Genomic DNA, 17,242 nt, shown 5'->3' with positions numbered 1-17,242 from the left:
TTCCAAACATGTTGGCACAAAGAAAAGTGGCCCAAAGCTTCTTGTGTAAGCAAAAACTACACCGCTGAGATGCTTACCCCTTTTTATTTAGTTCACTCTAATGCAGCAGCGTTTACACAGTTTAATTATGAGCCCGTCTCACTGGGAAACAGTGGAGCGAAGGAGGGGTTATTAATAGAAATAGTCCTGAGAGATCAGTTGTTAGTCCGCCCTTTAAAAAATGGCTATGGTGAGTGGAGAGAGAGAGATAGGTGAAACATCCCTTTCGGCTCTTGAAAGATAAAACGAGTCTGAAACAGCCCGGAATCTTTGTGACAGGGAGGCGATTAGCCGATGAAGCATGTCAAATTAAAAGAGCGTGAGATGCAGATTCCACTTGCACTTAGATTGAATTCTTTCACTGTTTCAGCATGACTCAGCTCATAATCCCAGGCAGGATTTTAATTTCAATATAACCCCCCCCCACCCGCTTCCTCCCCACATGTGCTTCCAGCCCTATGAGGCACAAATTCAAAACAACAAGCTGAATTTTTTAACATTGAGAATCTCGCCTTTGGTGGCGCGGTGGAATTGTTTTGTTGTATGCTATGATAATTTAGTGCATTACAGCTACTGTGCTTTAAAAAAGAAGATGCAGAGCACCAAAAGCATTTAGTGAGAAAATTGTAGTCATTAATATATTTTACAGGCTTTGATCGAGCTCTTTTGGAGGTTTGCAGGACATTTTGTTGGACCAATTAAAAAACAAAACAAAAATAAATGGAAACTTAATAAAGAACACACTTGCATATGCACGTGTAAGTAGTTGTGGTTGTAGTGGGGATGAAGAAAATAATATTTTTGCATGATACATTATTGCATGTATCATGATGTGGTTTTTGCCTACACCAGCTATGCACTGATGATGTATTATTAAGAATTTTTCCTATAGAACTCCATTCTAACAGAGATCTCTGTACTGGCTTCGTCTTCAGTGAACAGACATTTCCAGGACGTGTTAGCTTTGTGCAGGGCTGGAGGTGTGAGGAAGTGGCAGGTCTTTACAAAAGAGGAGAAATTCACCACATGGCAACTCTGAAGCTGTCACATGTTGTGACTTCTTAACTAGCATGCTAATGTTTGGCACTGGTTAAGCGTATATATAAGAGAATTCACCTGGTTTTGTTGTGAACCCCACGGCTTCACTGTGAGGATGGGGGTCTGTAGTTCTGTTTGCAGTCACAGGAGCTAGGCTGGCTATCTCCCGACTGTCGGCTGACTCCTTGTTACACTTCAGTGTCTCATTTTTTGTTTGTACATGTGTTAAATAGAGCAGATGTTACATGTGGGTGTGGAGGCTGTGGAGTGCTTTAACTAATTACTTTTGCTTGAGTAATTTGTAAAGTTATACGATTACTTTTTCAGAAACTGAGTCAGGATGGGGCAAAGTTCAAGGTCAAATGGACAGATCAAATAATGTCATAATGACCAACATATTTTATGGGCTTCGATTGTGGTTTGTGGAGGCTGGTTTTTTGTCACACAGGAAATTGCACAGTAATTGGAAATTACTTTGTATTGCAATATTCAAACACTGTTGTCATTAGTACAACTTTTGTGAGAAATCATCTTGAAATCCACTGATGGAAGGAAGAACAAGAGCTTCCTACACTCTGGGGAAGGGGAATGAGATGTAATATTAGGAGCTGTCAAAAAGAAAATCAGTGGAGTGAAAAGTCTTCAGGCAAATCTACCACAGAATCATAATAAATTTACTCTTTACAGCTGTTTCTGACTGTCCACGGTTTCCTTTAAATATCCAAAGCTAGCTGAAGCTTTCATGGTGCGGTCATGGATGGAAAGGTGGAAGCAGACGAGTGCATCATCCATACACTGAGAGGGTTTGCTCTGTTTCTGTAGCTCTGCAGGTGTCATTGTCCGTGATGTAAAAGTACAACTGAAACAACATCCATAAAAATCCATATGATGGAATTTCTCTGAGAAAGAGACATTTGTGCTTTGTAATGTGAGGTGTTGTATAAAGCTGCCGGGCGTGCTGTCTTTGATCTCAGAGGATTTCTTTTGTGGTCGATACCGTGCTTATAGTGGGGGTTTCAGTTTTGACTTTGTGACCTACTTTCACGACAGCACTCTGTCAGCTGTTTCAGATTTTCCTTCCTGCATTGTCTACTGATCTGTTCAACAATCCTCCACCTGCTGCCAAGAAGGTTTGGCTCATGTACGAAAAACCCAATCCGGCTTCCAGCAAACAGGCAAACAACAGGAGAAAAAAAATCAAGAATCCACCTAGTCATTATCTGAGGTTTCAGATTTGTTGTAAAAGCAGTGAAGTGGTGAGGCTGGCTGTTTATTCACACCAGACTGTCAACACTGAAGCATTAAGTTGCTTCATGTCCTGAGAAACAAGCTGAGCTCCTGCTTTGATTTATGCTCTGATTGCAAGGGCTCGTGTTGGTATGAGCTGGCTGAGGCGAGGCTTATTTCCGACACTGGATAGTTTGGCAGGTACTAGCGTGACAAATGCAAGATGACAGGGAAAATTATTTGAAATGAGAGGTGTTGGGCCAATGTATTCAACCTCTCCCAGTGCATGCTGGTAGGTAGAGTACAGGTCGTGCTGATGGATAGGTCTGTTCCAGCTGGAGCTCAGCAAGAGCACTGATGCTCCTACACCCAGCCACCTCCATTAGTCCTCCATCATTTTCCATTTCTTGTATACAAGCCTCTTATAAATTCATGATTCAGGGTGAAAAGTCATGTAGTCTAGTGTCCTTTCAGCAAACGCTATGTCTTGACATAGCGTTGACAGCTGTCTGTAAAAAACATTTTTAACTTTAAGACAGCACGAGTGCTGTGAAGTGTTTCTTTCTCTTCTTCTTTCTCTCGTCTGTGAGGCTCTTTCCCAACTGAAGCGATGAGAGGAGAAAAAGATCTAAAGCTGGTGAGTCCTTCTCTTGCTCCCTGCTGTTCAGGAGACAGTCTGTGTTTCATCAGTGTTTATCACAGGTCAAGAACATCGAACTCGTGGTCATTAGTCATTTTTCCCGTGGATATGAATTCACAGGAATCCTCCTATTCCAGTGCACCTTGCAGTCAATACACACTTTCAGCAGCCTTTCAATCCAGATTTTTAAATTGAGAAATAATAAACAGTAACAGAAAATCCATTTTAGACTGAGTCATTTTAGTGGGTGTCCAAATAAATTTGATAAGCCGGAAATGCTGTTTCATTGTTTGTGACTGTTAGTGATTATTCATTACTCGTTTTTGGGGCAAATAAAATAAAAAAAATCTCACGAAGGTGGCGAATTTTTATATAAAACATAAAACGTGTTAATTGATTTATTTTGGCCACTTTGAGGACACACCAACAAGTTGTAAACACAACAGTTTATCACCGTGTGTAGTTAGAGCTAACATGTTAGCAAACAGTTGCCTAAGACCAACCAGCATTCACTCTCCACTTAGCCGTAGTCTGCTCTGCACTGGCCCTGAGGAGTCTGGCTATGTTGCTTCACTAATAACTGACTTTGCTTGTTGACTTTTAGAACTTTTCCTCTGAAAACAGCAGCCTGCTGTGTCTGGAAATTAGGCTGAGAAACGCTGTGAACCCAAACAGTGAAGCTGCAGGCCATAAAACCATAAGCTCAAAGACCCTAAAATGCTCCGTAGAGCTGAGGAGAAGTGCAGAGTCAGGTAATAGTTCTCTGTGGGTTCATCACTGAGTGACACCTTATACATTAACATCTACAGTGATACATATACAACAGAGTTACACAACTTAAGCAAACAGATGTATATTACCCTACCACCCAGCAGCATCCTTGAGAAGCTAGTCATTTTCTATGTACTTTAATACTTAAATTTCAACTTAATGCTATTACCAGTGCTGGAAAGTAATTTTTCTGGTACTTTTACTTTACTGTACTTTTTTACTTTACTGTATTTACTATTTCCATTTGATTTCCGGTTACTTTTCAGATTCTGTTTATTAATACAAAATGGAATTAACAAATACATTATGATTAGATGGATAAACTGAGCTACATATAAAGTTGGTGAACCTAGCTGTAACTTTAAGTTGATATGTTTATTAATCAATCAATGATTATAATTCAGTATTATTCCAAAATGTACCAAACTACTGAAGGAAAATCTTGAATGCAGGACTCACTGTTCAGATGATAATGATCTGTGTTCTGTGGATAGTGTTTTATATTAGTAATATGTTGGCTCAGTTGTCAGTGTTGGCAGCACTTGACTGATGCATACTGATATGTTCAGTGGTTGTCCATTAAAGTGACAGCGAAGCTGTGTGCTATCATATTAATTCCTTATAAAGCACCTCTCTGAGACTGTCTGAGGGAGTACTGCTGATAATCACGTTGGGATGACTTTGAGAAAGCACACTGCGACCGCATAACACTGTGAATACTTCCCTGCTGTGCTGCAGCTCCAGTGACTGAGTCCATATCTTTTTTCCGAGGCTTAAAAATCACAGTGTTGCTTATCTGCACTTAACAAATAAGAATAAACGTCATAAAACAGAGAGAAATCTGAATAAGACGGTGGCACAGAACAGACACCAAGATGAATTTCAAAGGTGCTTATGGAGGCTAAATGACAAATGGAAATTACATCAGAGCAGTGATACTGGCAAGTTTTGATGTGTAAAGTACTACAATAGTGTCCGAGTTATAACTCAGAATGTCAGTAATCAGAAAATCCATCGGCACTGACACAAATGATGTCGCTGAGCATATTTGTGATTAAATACATCCAATAAGAAAGTTTGGTTTGGACTGAAATATTACTATCAAACAGTTTTTGATCAAATATACATTCTTTCATCATCATTGGTGATCAAAAGCTAAATAAGCCCTGTATAGGACAAAGTATTCCACATCGAGTATGGACACTTTTCAATGCTACAGAACAGAAGAATAAAAAGAAAATCTGCCTTGAATCTCCAGTTTTCAGGTTAGAATATACAGTACAGGAGACCATGGAAACTTCACGCTGTGGCAGTGAAAGATAACATGCTGAATTTCCATATTAAGATATCATTCCTAGGTTTGGAGTACTTTGAACCGAGCCACTAACAAAAACATGCTGAAAAACATCCAAACCGAGATGTGAATCAATTTTTATTGAACTGGAAATTAGCATGCGGTCACTAACCGTAGTCAATATGTCTGTTATAAAGGCTTCAATGTAAAGCAGCAAAACATTTTCACTTTCAACTTGCTGTAACATTATCCTTCCACAGTTACAGCTCCAGTAACACAGGCAAAGAGAGTGCATCAGGAAACAGTGAGGCTGCTGTCTGTTAGATGAAAGTAATACTAATGCACAACTAAACTACAAACCAGCAGGACTCCCATGGTACTCATGAGCGAGGATACATCTAAGCACTGAAAATGGCATGTCTCTTAACATGTCTTGTCCACTGCCCGATCACAAGCCAGTCAGTTCAGTGTGATGACACGCTCCTAAATAGGACCATAATATAACAGATCAGTGTGGTTAGCACCTGCTGTGAGAGCGCTGCAAACGTGCACATCTCAGCACATCACATCATGGCACAGCTAAATGATACTATAGAGGAGTGGAGTGTAATTTTTGAATGCTCTCTGTGCTCTGGCCTCTCTGCGTTATCTTGGCTGGGTCAACGTTCAGCTGATTTCTACCCCTTTTTATTGTGTTTTTGCTGCATATGAACTTTATTAATTCCAAACCACGTTCTTGATGTTATATTGACTTTCTTACCTGTATGTTGGGATTGCACCTGTGCATCTAATTTTACATGTTAGGTCTCACCTAACTGTTTGCACAACTATTACCAGCCCCTCTGATAATCTAGCAGCTGACAGCATACTGGGTGGATGCATATTTGTTTTTTAAAATCGGTGTATTCTTCCTGTGTATTTTGGAGGTGAACATTTTTTCTCTCTCAGAGACCCCGGCTGCTCTCCCTCTTTTGCTGCTTTTAAAGGGAATGAGAGGAGCTCGTGTGATTGGTCATTACTGAAGATCACCTCGACTCCACCTCCTGATTCTTTATTCCTCCCGCTAATAACGCATTCAGCCTCCTGTGTGCCTGGTTTGTGCCACGGCCCGCGGTCACCAACTTTGCAAAGAAATTGCTGGTCACATCCATTTGTGTTTGGCCCTGGAGATTTTGCTTGCATTTGTGTCTGTGCCTTATTCCAGGAAAACAGAACCCAAAGTGTCTGCAGCCGTGCTAACAGCTCTGTGAGGCTGTACTTGAGCTAAATACTCTCAACATGACACCATGTTTCATGTCATTTGGTGGGTATAATAATTACCATGTTCACCTAGTTGGTTTTGCACGTTACTGTGGCAACAGTTGCTAATTAGCAATAAACAAGAACAGCTGATGTTGATGGCTGATAGTTATATAGAAATGTTTTAATCTGAACCAAAAATATCCACCTCATAGTGGCGCTAGAGGAAACTATGACTTCAGTGATCAACTTTGAAACTGATCATTAGAAAATATCAATATACAACATATAATCTTTAAATACAAGGTTTGAAATATTGATTTATTGATTAAAGAATGTAAAAGTATGGGTAAAGGGACACAGAGTACTGAGTAATTTTAGCCTCTTCTCATTAACCTTTATTCTAAGTGCTCGCTGGAGACTTGCACTGTAAAGACTCCTTATCTTCACAGCTGTATTCAAAAACAGTCAATTAATGGAAATCAATCATGGGCCACTGATGCCTGTTACCAGGTGAACGTGCTGCAGGCTCGTAATGGTAGACAATAGTTGACCCAGCTTCTTTACTCTGCTGCTTTGTTTTGAAAAGCTTTAGCAAAACTTCGTTCTCTGCTGGAAGCATCAAATCCTTGAAGGTCTTTCTGAGTAAACACACTGTAATCCCCCCACAAACCCCGCATGAGCCTGCTGTTTTGATGTAAACGAGTGATGATTCATGAGATAATGCCTGTTTGAGTGTGGACTGCGGTGCTTTTCCCAGGGCTCTGTGCAGCGGAGAGCTTTGTTTGAGACTGGAGGGGGTACAACGGCAGTCAGTAACAGTGCAGAGCCCTTGGCTAACTGGTAAGCACAGAAACCCTCTGTCTAAATCATCCAGGGACAGTTAAGTAAGACAGCTCAGCCTGGGTCCTGAGTGTCTCAGAGTTTACCTGACCTCTGTCACAACTGTTTTTGTCTGACTTTCTCTAACTAGACTGCTGCCAGCTCCCAGCCACTGGTGTACTACAAGTCACAAAACACTGAGGGCTGTGTGTGTTTGGGTAAAAAGCACCAGAATTTACCAGGGAGGTAGCAGAGAGTATCCGATAGCATCAACGTTAGGCACTTAGAGTGCGGTGGTGAGTGGAGGTGGTACTGATAATGGTGCTGGTCTGGTCCTTCCAGGTACAAGGAAAGTTTTCAGATAGTTTATGCTTTAAAATCTTATTTTCTTTAAACAATTTAAAAACCTATTTCATCCATTTTCAATACAAATCAACTTGTTTTCAGCACTTTAAGAGTCTGGCTACCTTTTATTTCTTACCTGATATATCTCTTTGATGTCAAGATGCATCAAGCAGCAACAATTAATTGATCAATCGATCAATCAGTGGACAGAAAATGAATCTGCAACTATTTTAATTATTTCGTTATTTTTTCATTTCATTATTTTTTCAAGTAAAACTGCCTCATGTGCCAGCTTCTCCAAAGTAAAGATTTGATGCTTTGTTCGTGTTACTTTATAATTCTGGACATAAGGTTGAATAGAAGAAGTGGCTTGAACAGCGTCTTGAGCCGTGGTGCTGAGTGGGGAAAATAATTTGCAGAGTATTCAATAATAAAAATAGTTGTTAGTTGCAGCCCCAGTCCAGATCAGCTTATGTGATATTACCCTGTTAATGGTAGATGGCCAAACAAAAATGATCATCTTGTGCAACAACTGTTTTGTTCGGCCCAGTGTGTCAACCAATCAACATCTTTGCTTTAGACAGACTTTTGACCACTTGATGTTGATCTGAGCAAAAATATTTTCACTGTACTCAGTTACATTTCACACTGAGGTGATAAAATGCAGTAGAAGAACAAGCAGCCCTTCCCACAGGAAAAAAAAACACCTGAGATCTACTTTAGAATATAAGGACAGCAGGAGTTAAACTACAGGAGGAAAAACGGTAGGTAAAAGCAGCTGTTATTATCACTGGGGTGGTGAAATTATCCACATATGACATACATAATTAAAATCACTGACCACAGCAGGTAATTTTAGAATCACCTCACCTCCCCTGGAGAAATAAATCCAGTGTGAATGGGGCTTTGTATAAAGTGTTCTCTGACATTTAGCAACTGGAGAACAAAGGGCACAATTTTTTTTTTGTTTGTTTTTTTCCAGGAGTGATTTTTTTTTTACATCATTACAATGAACCTGTTAGCATTTGACTATGACCCCCCCCCCCCCCCCCCCCCCCAGGTCAGGTTATTTCACCTGCGTACAGTGTGTATGCTGCTCGCTGGGAAGGAGAATTTTTTGACTCTATGATCAGCCACTCTGCCAGATTCTATTATTCTGTCTTTTAATATACTGACCCTGACTTTATCAAAAACTCAGTAACAACTCAGTCACAGTGTGACTGAGCAGCATTATTACGCTCACACCAACATATTTTTTAAAATAAAAAAAAACTACCAACCACTTATTGGTCTTTGGACATCTGAAAGTTTGACCCTCTGCAACAGCTAGTTATCTCATTTACATACAGCCTATCAGCCTATTTTAGTTTCACATTGACATGTCACTCAAAGACTTTGATTGACATGTCAGTCTGCGTTGGCAGACGGGGCACTGTGCCAGCCTCGCTGCAGTGCTGACACATGCACAGAGGCCAAAATTACTACAGGGCAGTGAAACTGCAGTGGTTTAGCTTTACATGGTAGACCTGCACTACAGTGTGCAGCAATACCACCGAAGATTTTTAAACTGTGGAACAAAACAAATGGGTTGTTTATCTGGCAGCTAATGCTCAGTAAACACGCTGGAAAGAGAGCAGTGACAACATCATTTATTATGTGGAAAAGTGGACAATGAAGTCTGCAGGTAGAGCTTAAAATAAATGATGCTTGATCAGATCATCAGGAAATTTTTACTGAATAATTATGAGCAGTTAATCCTTAATGGGCAGTTTCTCAACTACCTGACTTTCCCTGCACAATGATTCTGTGGCCTCGTAAGAAACTCTGTAAAGTGGGCTGATAAGACACCCACTGTTCACCAGGGACGTGCCCTGGATTTGATGCTATGTCCCTGGATAGACTCATCCGTGGCCCTTCCTCATCTCTGAGCATGTTTACTATTTGTTTTATTTAACAGTCTGATGAGTGGTCATTTCTCCAGACTAACCACACCCTTAGAATTCTGCTTGACCCCCTCTGTCACAGCACATTTAAAAAATGACGACGACTGTACAAAGCGTGGCCTCCCTGCTACATAGTGTGTGATCTGGAGACACGGGGGAGACTGACTGACCACTGCTCAGTTTAACGTGGACAGAATCAGAGCTAACCAGCCATGAGAACCCAATCTTAGACCTCTCTGTCCACTGGAAAGACAGGGAGTCTGGTATAAGAAGCATATTTATGGCCCTTTGAGAGAGTCACAGTGTGGGTACCTGTGTTGTAGCTGAGCTAGCTGAGCTCTACAATGTGATGCAGTCCAGTGTGTCTGTGTTTGTTGGGTAGTGCCAGTACATAGGTGTAACCCTGTTGTTTGTCATGGTGAATGTTAGTGTTCTTCACTTCTTCCAAAGCTCTGAGTACAGCACAGGGGCCCAGGTGTTGTTTATCGCTGGTGCAGAGGAATCTGAAGATGAAAAGAAAAATCTTGTTAATGTATGAATTTTTTTCTGCTTTTGCCGTTTATCAGGCTTTGTAATGGTAATACAACCAGCAGCTGTGTATCAGAAGCACAGACTGGAGCTACAGTCAGGGGTGGGCACATATACATATAAATGTGTGATGGGCTTATCTATATGTATATGAGTCTTGCTTATTTTGGTTAGAGAGGGTTGAGGAAATTCGGATGAAGCGAACTTTCAAACACAAGCAGACACAAACAAGCTAATACTGAGCAGGATAGAAGTTTTTACATTCAGCATGTGCTTTGTTAAAAATTATTATTTTTGCAATAAAATTAGAAATTTAGAAATGATTATAAAAGAAATGATTGTTGCGTTCCTCTTTGAACAGTCCTGATGAACAGCCTTGACTTTTCAAATATGACTGTATAACACTCAATAATCCGTTTATGCTGCACATCACAGAAGGGTAATCCTTCCTTCTCAGAACATATGCCTGGAAAGCTCAGGCTCTGACAGCACTACTACATAAAAAAGGAAATTTAAATAGCAGATTTAAACTGTATGGTACTTCTAAGTGCACGTAATGATAATGTTTGACATTTCAAAGCAATTGTATCCACTGCTTCTTTTTTTTTTCAGGTAAAGTCATAATTTTCATCACATTATGTAATTATTTCTGCTGCTGCTCTGCTTCACATTCATACAGATAAAGATATTCACACCAGGGAGCTGCCCAGCACAGCTACAGCCTGCTGCAGGCAGCTACAGTGAAGACTGTCCTTCTGTAAAAAAAAAAAAAAAATGTGCCTACAGGTCATCTGTGCAAGCCGCTTATTACGACCTATAGGTTACGTTTTATTGTTCGTCGACTTCTAATGGCTGTGGTAATTATGGTGGTAGCAAAGGAGGAAGTTAGTTTGTGTATTAAGTAGAGCGGCAGCGTCCATGTTAGGAGGAGGTCAGAGTGAATGGATGGGCTGACGGTACACTGGACACCACCGTTCATTTCCCGTGTGAAACAGTCAGTCGTTTTTATTTCCACGGCTTTATCTGCATGTTTATTACTGTAACCATGACGACGAAGATCCTCTAACCTTAAAGAAGTGCTTATTTTAATCTGAACTGTGATCTTTTTTCTAAACTTAACCACATAGTTTTTATGCCTCAATCTAACCAAACGGTGACCGTTCCATAAGCGTGTTTATAATTGTAACCATGGCAACAAAGGTCTGCCACGCCAGCAGCCATAGGGGAGCTACTTTAGGAGATGCTTCTGTGGGTCGTATTGTATGAACGACCCATATGCTCGCTCAGGTTGGAGGACTTGTTGAGCAGCTTTTTAGATGGAAGAGTGCACACTCATCCACTTTCCACTACACCACTGCCTCCCCCACAAATTATTTATACTCCTGAAGATGAGTTTTAAATTTGAGAAGGGTCAGTTTTTATTATTTAAAGGTACAAATAAGGTTTGTTTGTAGTTGGCAGTTGCATAATAGTCTGAATTTGGGATGTCTAGGAGTATTTGTCCCCTGTACTCCATAGTGCCCACCCTGGCCCCAGCAAGCTAAACGTCTGTGCCTACACAAGGGCTGATCAGCTCAGTGATGTGGTGGTAATGCAGTATGGATTTTTCTTCAGCCCTGATTATATCAAGCGTGCACTCAGCTTCCCTCTCAGACAAACATGTCCCATAGTCAGGGTTCATTTTTCTAATCAGAGTCCTCAGACGGACCGCTCATCTCGAACATGCCTGTAAAAGTTTAAATCTGCAGTATGGAGAAATAAATGCTAATGACCCACAGGCTTCCATTGAGTGTATCCTCCATTAGTCAGTGTCTCATAAGTGTCTGCATCTTCTCACTGATCAGCCTCCACAGTGTTTCCTGCTGGTTTCTTCAGTCTCTTGGGTTTCTGGGTTCTTTATAATATTTTGTTTGTTTTGGTCCATTTACTCTGAATCATATATACCTTACAAATGTCCAGGCCATTTTCCAAACATTACATATTGTATGAATACATTCTTCCTTTGTTAGATTCCCTTCATTTAACTATGGCATGAAAATCAACTTGCAGACACTTTAAATTTGTTAAAATACATATAGTAGTTGGTAGATAGTGGGGCCACCTAAGTTATTAGAATTCATCTTGAGAGGACTGTGAATGTCTTTACCAGATTTCACAGCAGTTCATCCAGCAGGTGTCCAGACATTTCTCTCAGTCCCCCAAATGTCAACCTCATGGTGGCACTGAAGGAAAAGTCAGGGGATCACCAAAGTCAGTACGCTTTGTCCTCTGAGGACCATGGATGGTTCCTGAAATAGGTTTGGATGGATAGATGTACAAAACTCTGTCTGTTGAGACATATCGGTCTGGGTGCACACGGAGTTCAGTTATACTTTATCATGCACACAGAGCTCAGTTATATCTCAGTAGTTCCCATCTTGTTTTGCAGGGCTATAAAATGCATGCAACAGTACAGGTTTAACATTTGGTAAAGTACAGTGGGAGGAGAAGACAGGGGACCTGCTGGCAGCCAAGATTAAAAAAAAAAAACAACCCTCCCACATGAAACACTTTAATCAAATTTTAAAATGGACACGTTACGGAGCAAAGCTCATCGTAACTTGTTTTCCATAACAGAATTTCCTAGAAAAAGCTAAAAACTGTATCTCAACTAACTAACTGTATCTCTATCTTACACATTGTGTACTAATAGTGTTGGTTTGCAGTTTTCATTGGCTGTGGAGAAACTAACCTCACAAAAACAGTGAAACAGTGTACGTAGACAGAAGCTGAGCGAGTGACGTAATACATACCAGTTTGTAATTCGGTGCAAAACAGTATGATCTAGAATATTGTGATGGTGACAAGGATGAAAAGCATATTAAGCTAAATAGCTGTTACAGAAAATATATGACTGTCTCAGCTATTACATTTGCTCCAACAGAGGTGGCATAGGTGCTCTGTGAAGACTTCACACAGTATCTTCTTTCAGGTCTCCTCTCCTCACTCCTTGAGCCGAGCTTATCCCACAAAGCGAAAGGAACATTGGAACGTCATACAAAGTAGAAATGTAAACTATATCACTTAAATGAGAAGTTTGACATTTTGGGTAATAAGCTGGTTCTCACCAGCAATTTGAATGAATAATCTCACGACCAAAAATGTCAAACTATTCCTGTAAAGTGCAGACGTGTGTTTGAAAGACCTGCAGTACTTGATCTGATTGGCTTAATTGATTCTGGAAAGGAAATACATAGAATAGCAAATACATAGAATTTCATGTTGGCAAATATAAAGGCCAATGCGCACAATAGCCCATTTACTGGTGAAGTGGAGACTTTCTGTCCACTTTGGAGCTGGAAGTTTTTACTCTGCAGAAACGTCTCTCTGCTGCAAAGAAAAGCTGTTACCTCAGGGTGTAAAAAAGCACTTTAGGGTGACGTAACAAATAACGCGTCTGAGCACCACAAGTGCAATTGATTACAGCTTACCGAAAAAATAAATATATAAATGATTTCAGGTGGTGAATCAAAGCCTAGTCTGCTGCACAATGATGCCTTTTTGATGTAGTAACTATCGGCAGTGACAGGAAATTTATGTCAGACTCTGGCTGATTGTCTTGTTCCTGTACTCCATGAATGGCAAATGGGGATTGATTTTCCCCATAATTATTATCTATTATCTGTATCTAACAACCATATTTTTAGCACAGGAACACACGTTTCAAACAGTACAAAGCTGATTCTTCCATTGTATGAAAAGCAGCTCTGTGACGTATTTTACTCTGATTATTTAGTGGTAGGTTGGAGAGAAAATCTGAATTTCAAATGCTTGAAAAATTTCCTTTGTTTGAAATATATCTGCTGCTGAGTGTTATATTGAAACTGCTATACAGTAAGAATAGAATCACGTCATATTCCCAAAATATGTAAGTAACAACACTAGTGTGTTTACATAATGGCAAAATGTGCTTTGCTCTTATTCATTTGAGCTACAAGTGTCATCACCGTTTTTCCTTTTCTAAGCAAATCTTGCATTTATTGGAAAAAGAGGTGATGAAAACAGACTGGATTTTAATGAGAAGTGTGCTGAGTGAACTGCCATGTGTCCTTCATGCTTTTCAAGCTTGATCATTTCTTTTTTTTTTTTTTTTTCCCTCAAAGAAGTGGCAGAGCTCAGGTTGCCTGATCTCTGCCAGGAAACCAGACAGGCAAGACAAATAGATTCCTGCAGCCCTCGCTCTCACCTCTGACCAGGCAGGATGAGTTTGTCTGTCATGCCCTTGTGAAGAGAAGCCGGTGGCTGTCCTTCTGCCTGACGTAGTAATACCTTGGCCATGCTGCCTCACTAGACAAAGCTATCTTGTAACTATAAACCCTCCCTATTCTGTGGTTTCCCCTGTCGATTCAGTGATAATATCACAGGTCTCCCTCCTCTTCCTATTTTTGTATCAATTCTCTTGACATCCAAAATCTGCTCATGAAGCAGAAGCTTCAGATAAACTAATCTGTCCTTCCAAATTCTGTCTTTCCCCTGTCGTGGCTCTGCTATCAGATCCTAGGGGATCGATGGGCTGCTGGTAAGAAGACTCCCGCTTCACCCTCAGTGAACCGAGCACTAATTATCAATTCGATCCAGTGTCAGGGAGCGGCAGCGTCGTGCACTTCATTTGACGGTCCTCTCCTATTTTTGATGGGACCTCTGTCTGGCACAGAGCTTTGAAACAGGAGTGTGTGTTGCAAAGGGAAGGAAAGGCAAAGCGTCATGCTCAGGTAGACTCACTGTGTAAATAATGTGCGACTTTTTCAAATAAAGTCCAACACAGATGTGATGTAACACAACACATTCATTCAGCCTGGTTCAATATCTGTTGACCTTTAGCTCTGAAAGCATATTTTAACAGGGAGTTAACTGAATTGTGAAAGCAAGGCACTTAAAGTGGCCATTTTTCATCACAATATTATTAATACATGACGGTGATTACAGAGAGTGTTTACACTGTGCAGGAATGGGGTGCTGACTCCAGCAGCATTATCACACAAGCATGAGTTTTTGTTGATATAACATCAGCACGTAGCTTAAGGTATCAGTTGTTAGGATGCTTTGACTCCGCTGACGTTTTTATTTATTCCATTTTTTTTCCATTTAAATAGTGAGGTTAGATTGGTGAATGATGAGATGGTGGTTCAGGCATGAATAGGATCTCTCCTGGATACCTTCCAGTGAGGGCAGTGTGTGTACATCCTATGTGCATGTGGCAAGAGTAGCTTTGTCCTATGGGATTATATATCCCAGTGGGCCCTGGAATGACTTGGTATCACTGTTAGGAGTTGGAGAATATGGATAGATGGACTGATAAATGGATGGATGGATGGATGTCTTGCTGTATTTAAAGGAATTGTGATATATTTGTTTTCTCCGTGATTAGTATTTAAAGTATGATCATTTTGCAGCTCTTCCATATACTGTAGAAGCAGTTCCACAAATCAGATTTGGATTCTAAGAACCAATCACGTACCAATCAGTGATCTTTATCCTTTTCAACTGGAAGTCTCCATTCCAGTCTCTTTGACTAATTGGGTCACTCTTCTGTGTTTAAAATGACACCATGCTGTAACTACACTTTGTCTTTTAACTATTTGGAGATTTGTAAACCAACACAGACGCTGTTTTTAGTCTTTTATTGTATTTTATTTTATTGTATAGTATTTTATTGTATAATGATTATTGATTAAAAATTGGATTCAGCAGTTTTCTGTTCAGCAGCACCCTGGTGGCCTATAGGCTTTAATGCACTGACCACGAACATCGCCATTTCCTGCAGCACCTGAGGAGGCCACATCAAGACAGGAATGAGCCAGTTTGATTCTGCTTTACTAATATATATATATATTTTTTCCTTTTTTCTCCTCCAGAGTCGGAAACACGCCAACAAAGTGCGGCTGTATTACATGCTACATCCTGTGGATGGAGGCTGCCCTGCCAAGAAGCTCAGAACAGACAATGTGAGTCCTCCATGAATTCTGCATCTCACTGTCCATCCTGCTGTATGTCTCCCCACGGCCTCAGTAATCACTAAGAAACATGCGCACATCAGTCCACAACTGTCTCACACGGCAACCTTTATTGTTAATGGATTTTCCCCGCTTTCCCCAACATGGACCCCCCCACCACCACCCCCCTCATCCCTCTGTGTCAGAGTAGCTGACAGATAAACAGCAGTGCCTCATTTCTAGACCAATGAACAATGCAACAGTGATGGTGCTGCGGCTGGATGCCAGGGGATGCCAACCTTTCATTAAACACAAAGACACATTGTGAGGTATGCAGCCCTCCCCCCAAACCCCAACCCACTGTCATGTAAATTGAAAGTACATGACATGTTTGACAGACACAATTATGTAGCCTGTCATTCCTTGTTCAATAAGTGCTTGGGTGGTGATGTGTGTGTTGTTTGGTTGGTGTAGCCTTTACAGCTTGAAGCAACTTTGTGTTCCTCTTTGTGTCCATTGGGGAAAGAGAAGAACATGGTTTTTAACGTCCACGTTGCAGCTCTGCCCACACTCAGTTAAACATCACGGTGCTTCTGTTTCCTGGTGCATGCAGAGATTGATGAAAGGGACGTTTTCAATCTGCGTTCCTTTCACGTGGAGTTTAGGGTGATGGAGGAGGTGAGGAGAGGCTGTAGTAGAGAGATTTGGAGTGAAGGGGCTGAGGTCTCCTCTGTGATTACTGGGAGTTTGTGAGCTATCAGTCTGGGAATCCGGGTTTCTGAACAAGACAAGGACACATCAGAGAAGCTACTGCTTTCTCTCGCTGCCTCAGCTCATCATCCAGTCCTGCTATTCTGTTTCTGTTTCACTGTACGTTTCCTCGCCAACCACTCGCTCTCATCCCTGCCTCTCTGTCTGATTTTGCTCTCATCTCTCCCCCGTTTCCCCTGTCACACCTCTGCTTTTCTCCTTCCCTCATCTCCTTTGCTCCTGCCTCTTGTTTTCCTTTTCTTTCTTTCCTTTCTTCAACCTTTTTATTCTTTCCTTGACCCTACATTCATTTCCTTTCCTCCATTTTCTTTTCCTTTCCTTTCCTATCTTATCATTTTCCTTTCCTCCACTTTCCTAACTGTCCCTCTCCTGCCCTCTACTTTCTTATCCTTTCATTTCAGTTCCTCTACTTTCATATCATTTCCATTCCCCTTCTTTGCTTTCCATTAATTTTCTATCTAACCCATCATGCTCTTCTTTGCCTTTCTTTTTACATTATCTCCCCTCCGTTTCCTCTGTTGCACACCTCTGCTTTTCTCCTTCCCTCATCTCCTTTGCTCCTGCCTCTTGTTTTCCTTTTCTTTCTTTCCTTTCTTCAACCTTTTTATTCTTT

At 40.8% G+C, this 17,242-nt stretch overlaps 1 protein-coding gene across 1 annotated transcript in view; it reads left to right on the top strand.

Moving 5' to 3' along the window:
• Window positions 1-17,242, top strand: part of zmat4a (zinc finger, matrin-type 4a) — a 103,391-nt gene that overhangs the window by 30,640 nt on the left and 55,509 nt on the right. The window contains 1 exon segment of the mRNA XM_041042880.1: window positions 15,781-15,870. Within this exon segment, the coding sequence (XP_040898814.1) occupies window positions 15,781-15,870 (90 nt within the window).

The sequence above is a fragment of the Toxotes jaculatrix genome, chromosome 7 (genome assembly GCF_017976425.1).
Source record: "Toxotes jaculatrix isolate fToxJac2 chromosome 7, fToxJac2.pri, whole genome shotgun sequence".
NCBI classification, from domain to species: domain Eukaryota; kingdom Metazoa; phylum Chordata; class Actinopteri; family Toxotidae; genus Toxotes; species Toxotes jaculatrix.
This window is presented reverse-complemented; position numbering and strand designations above follow the sequence as displayed.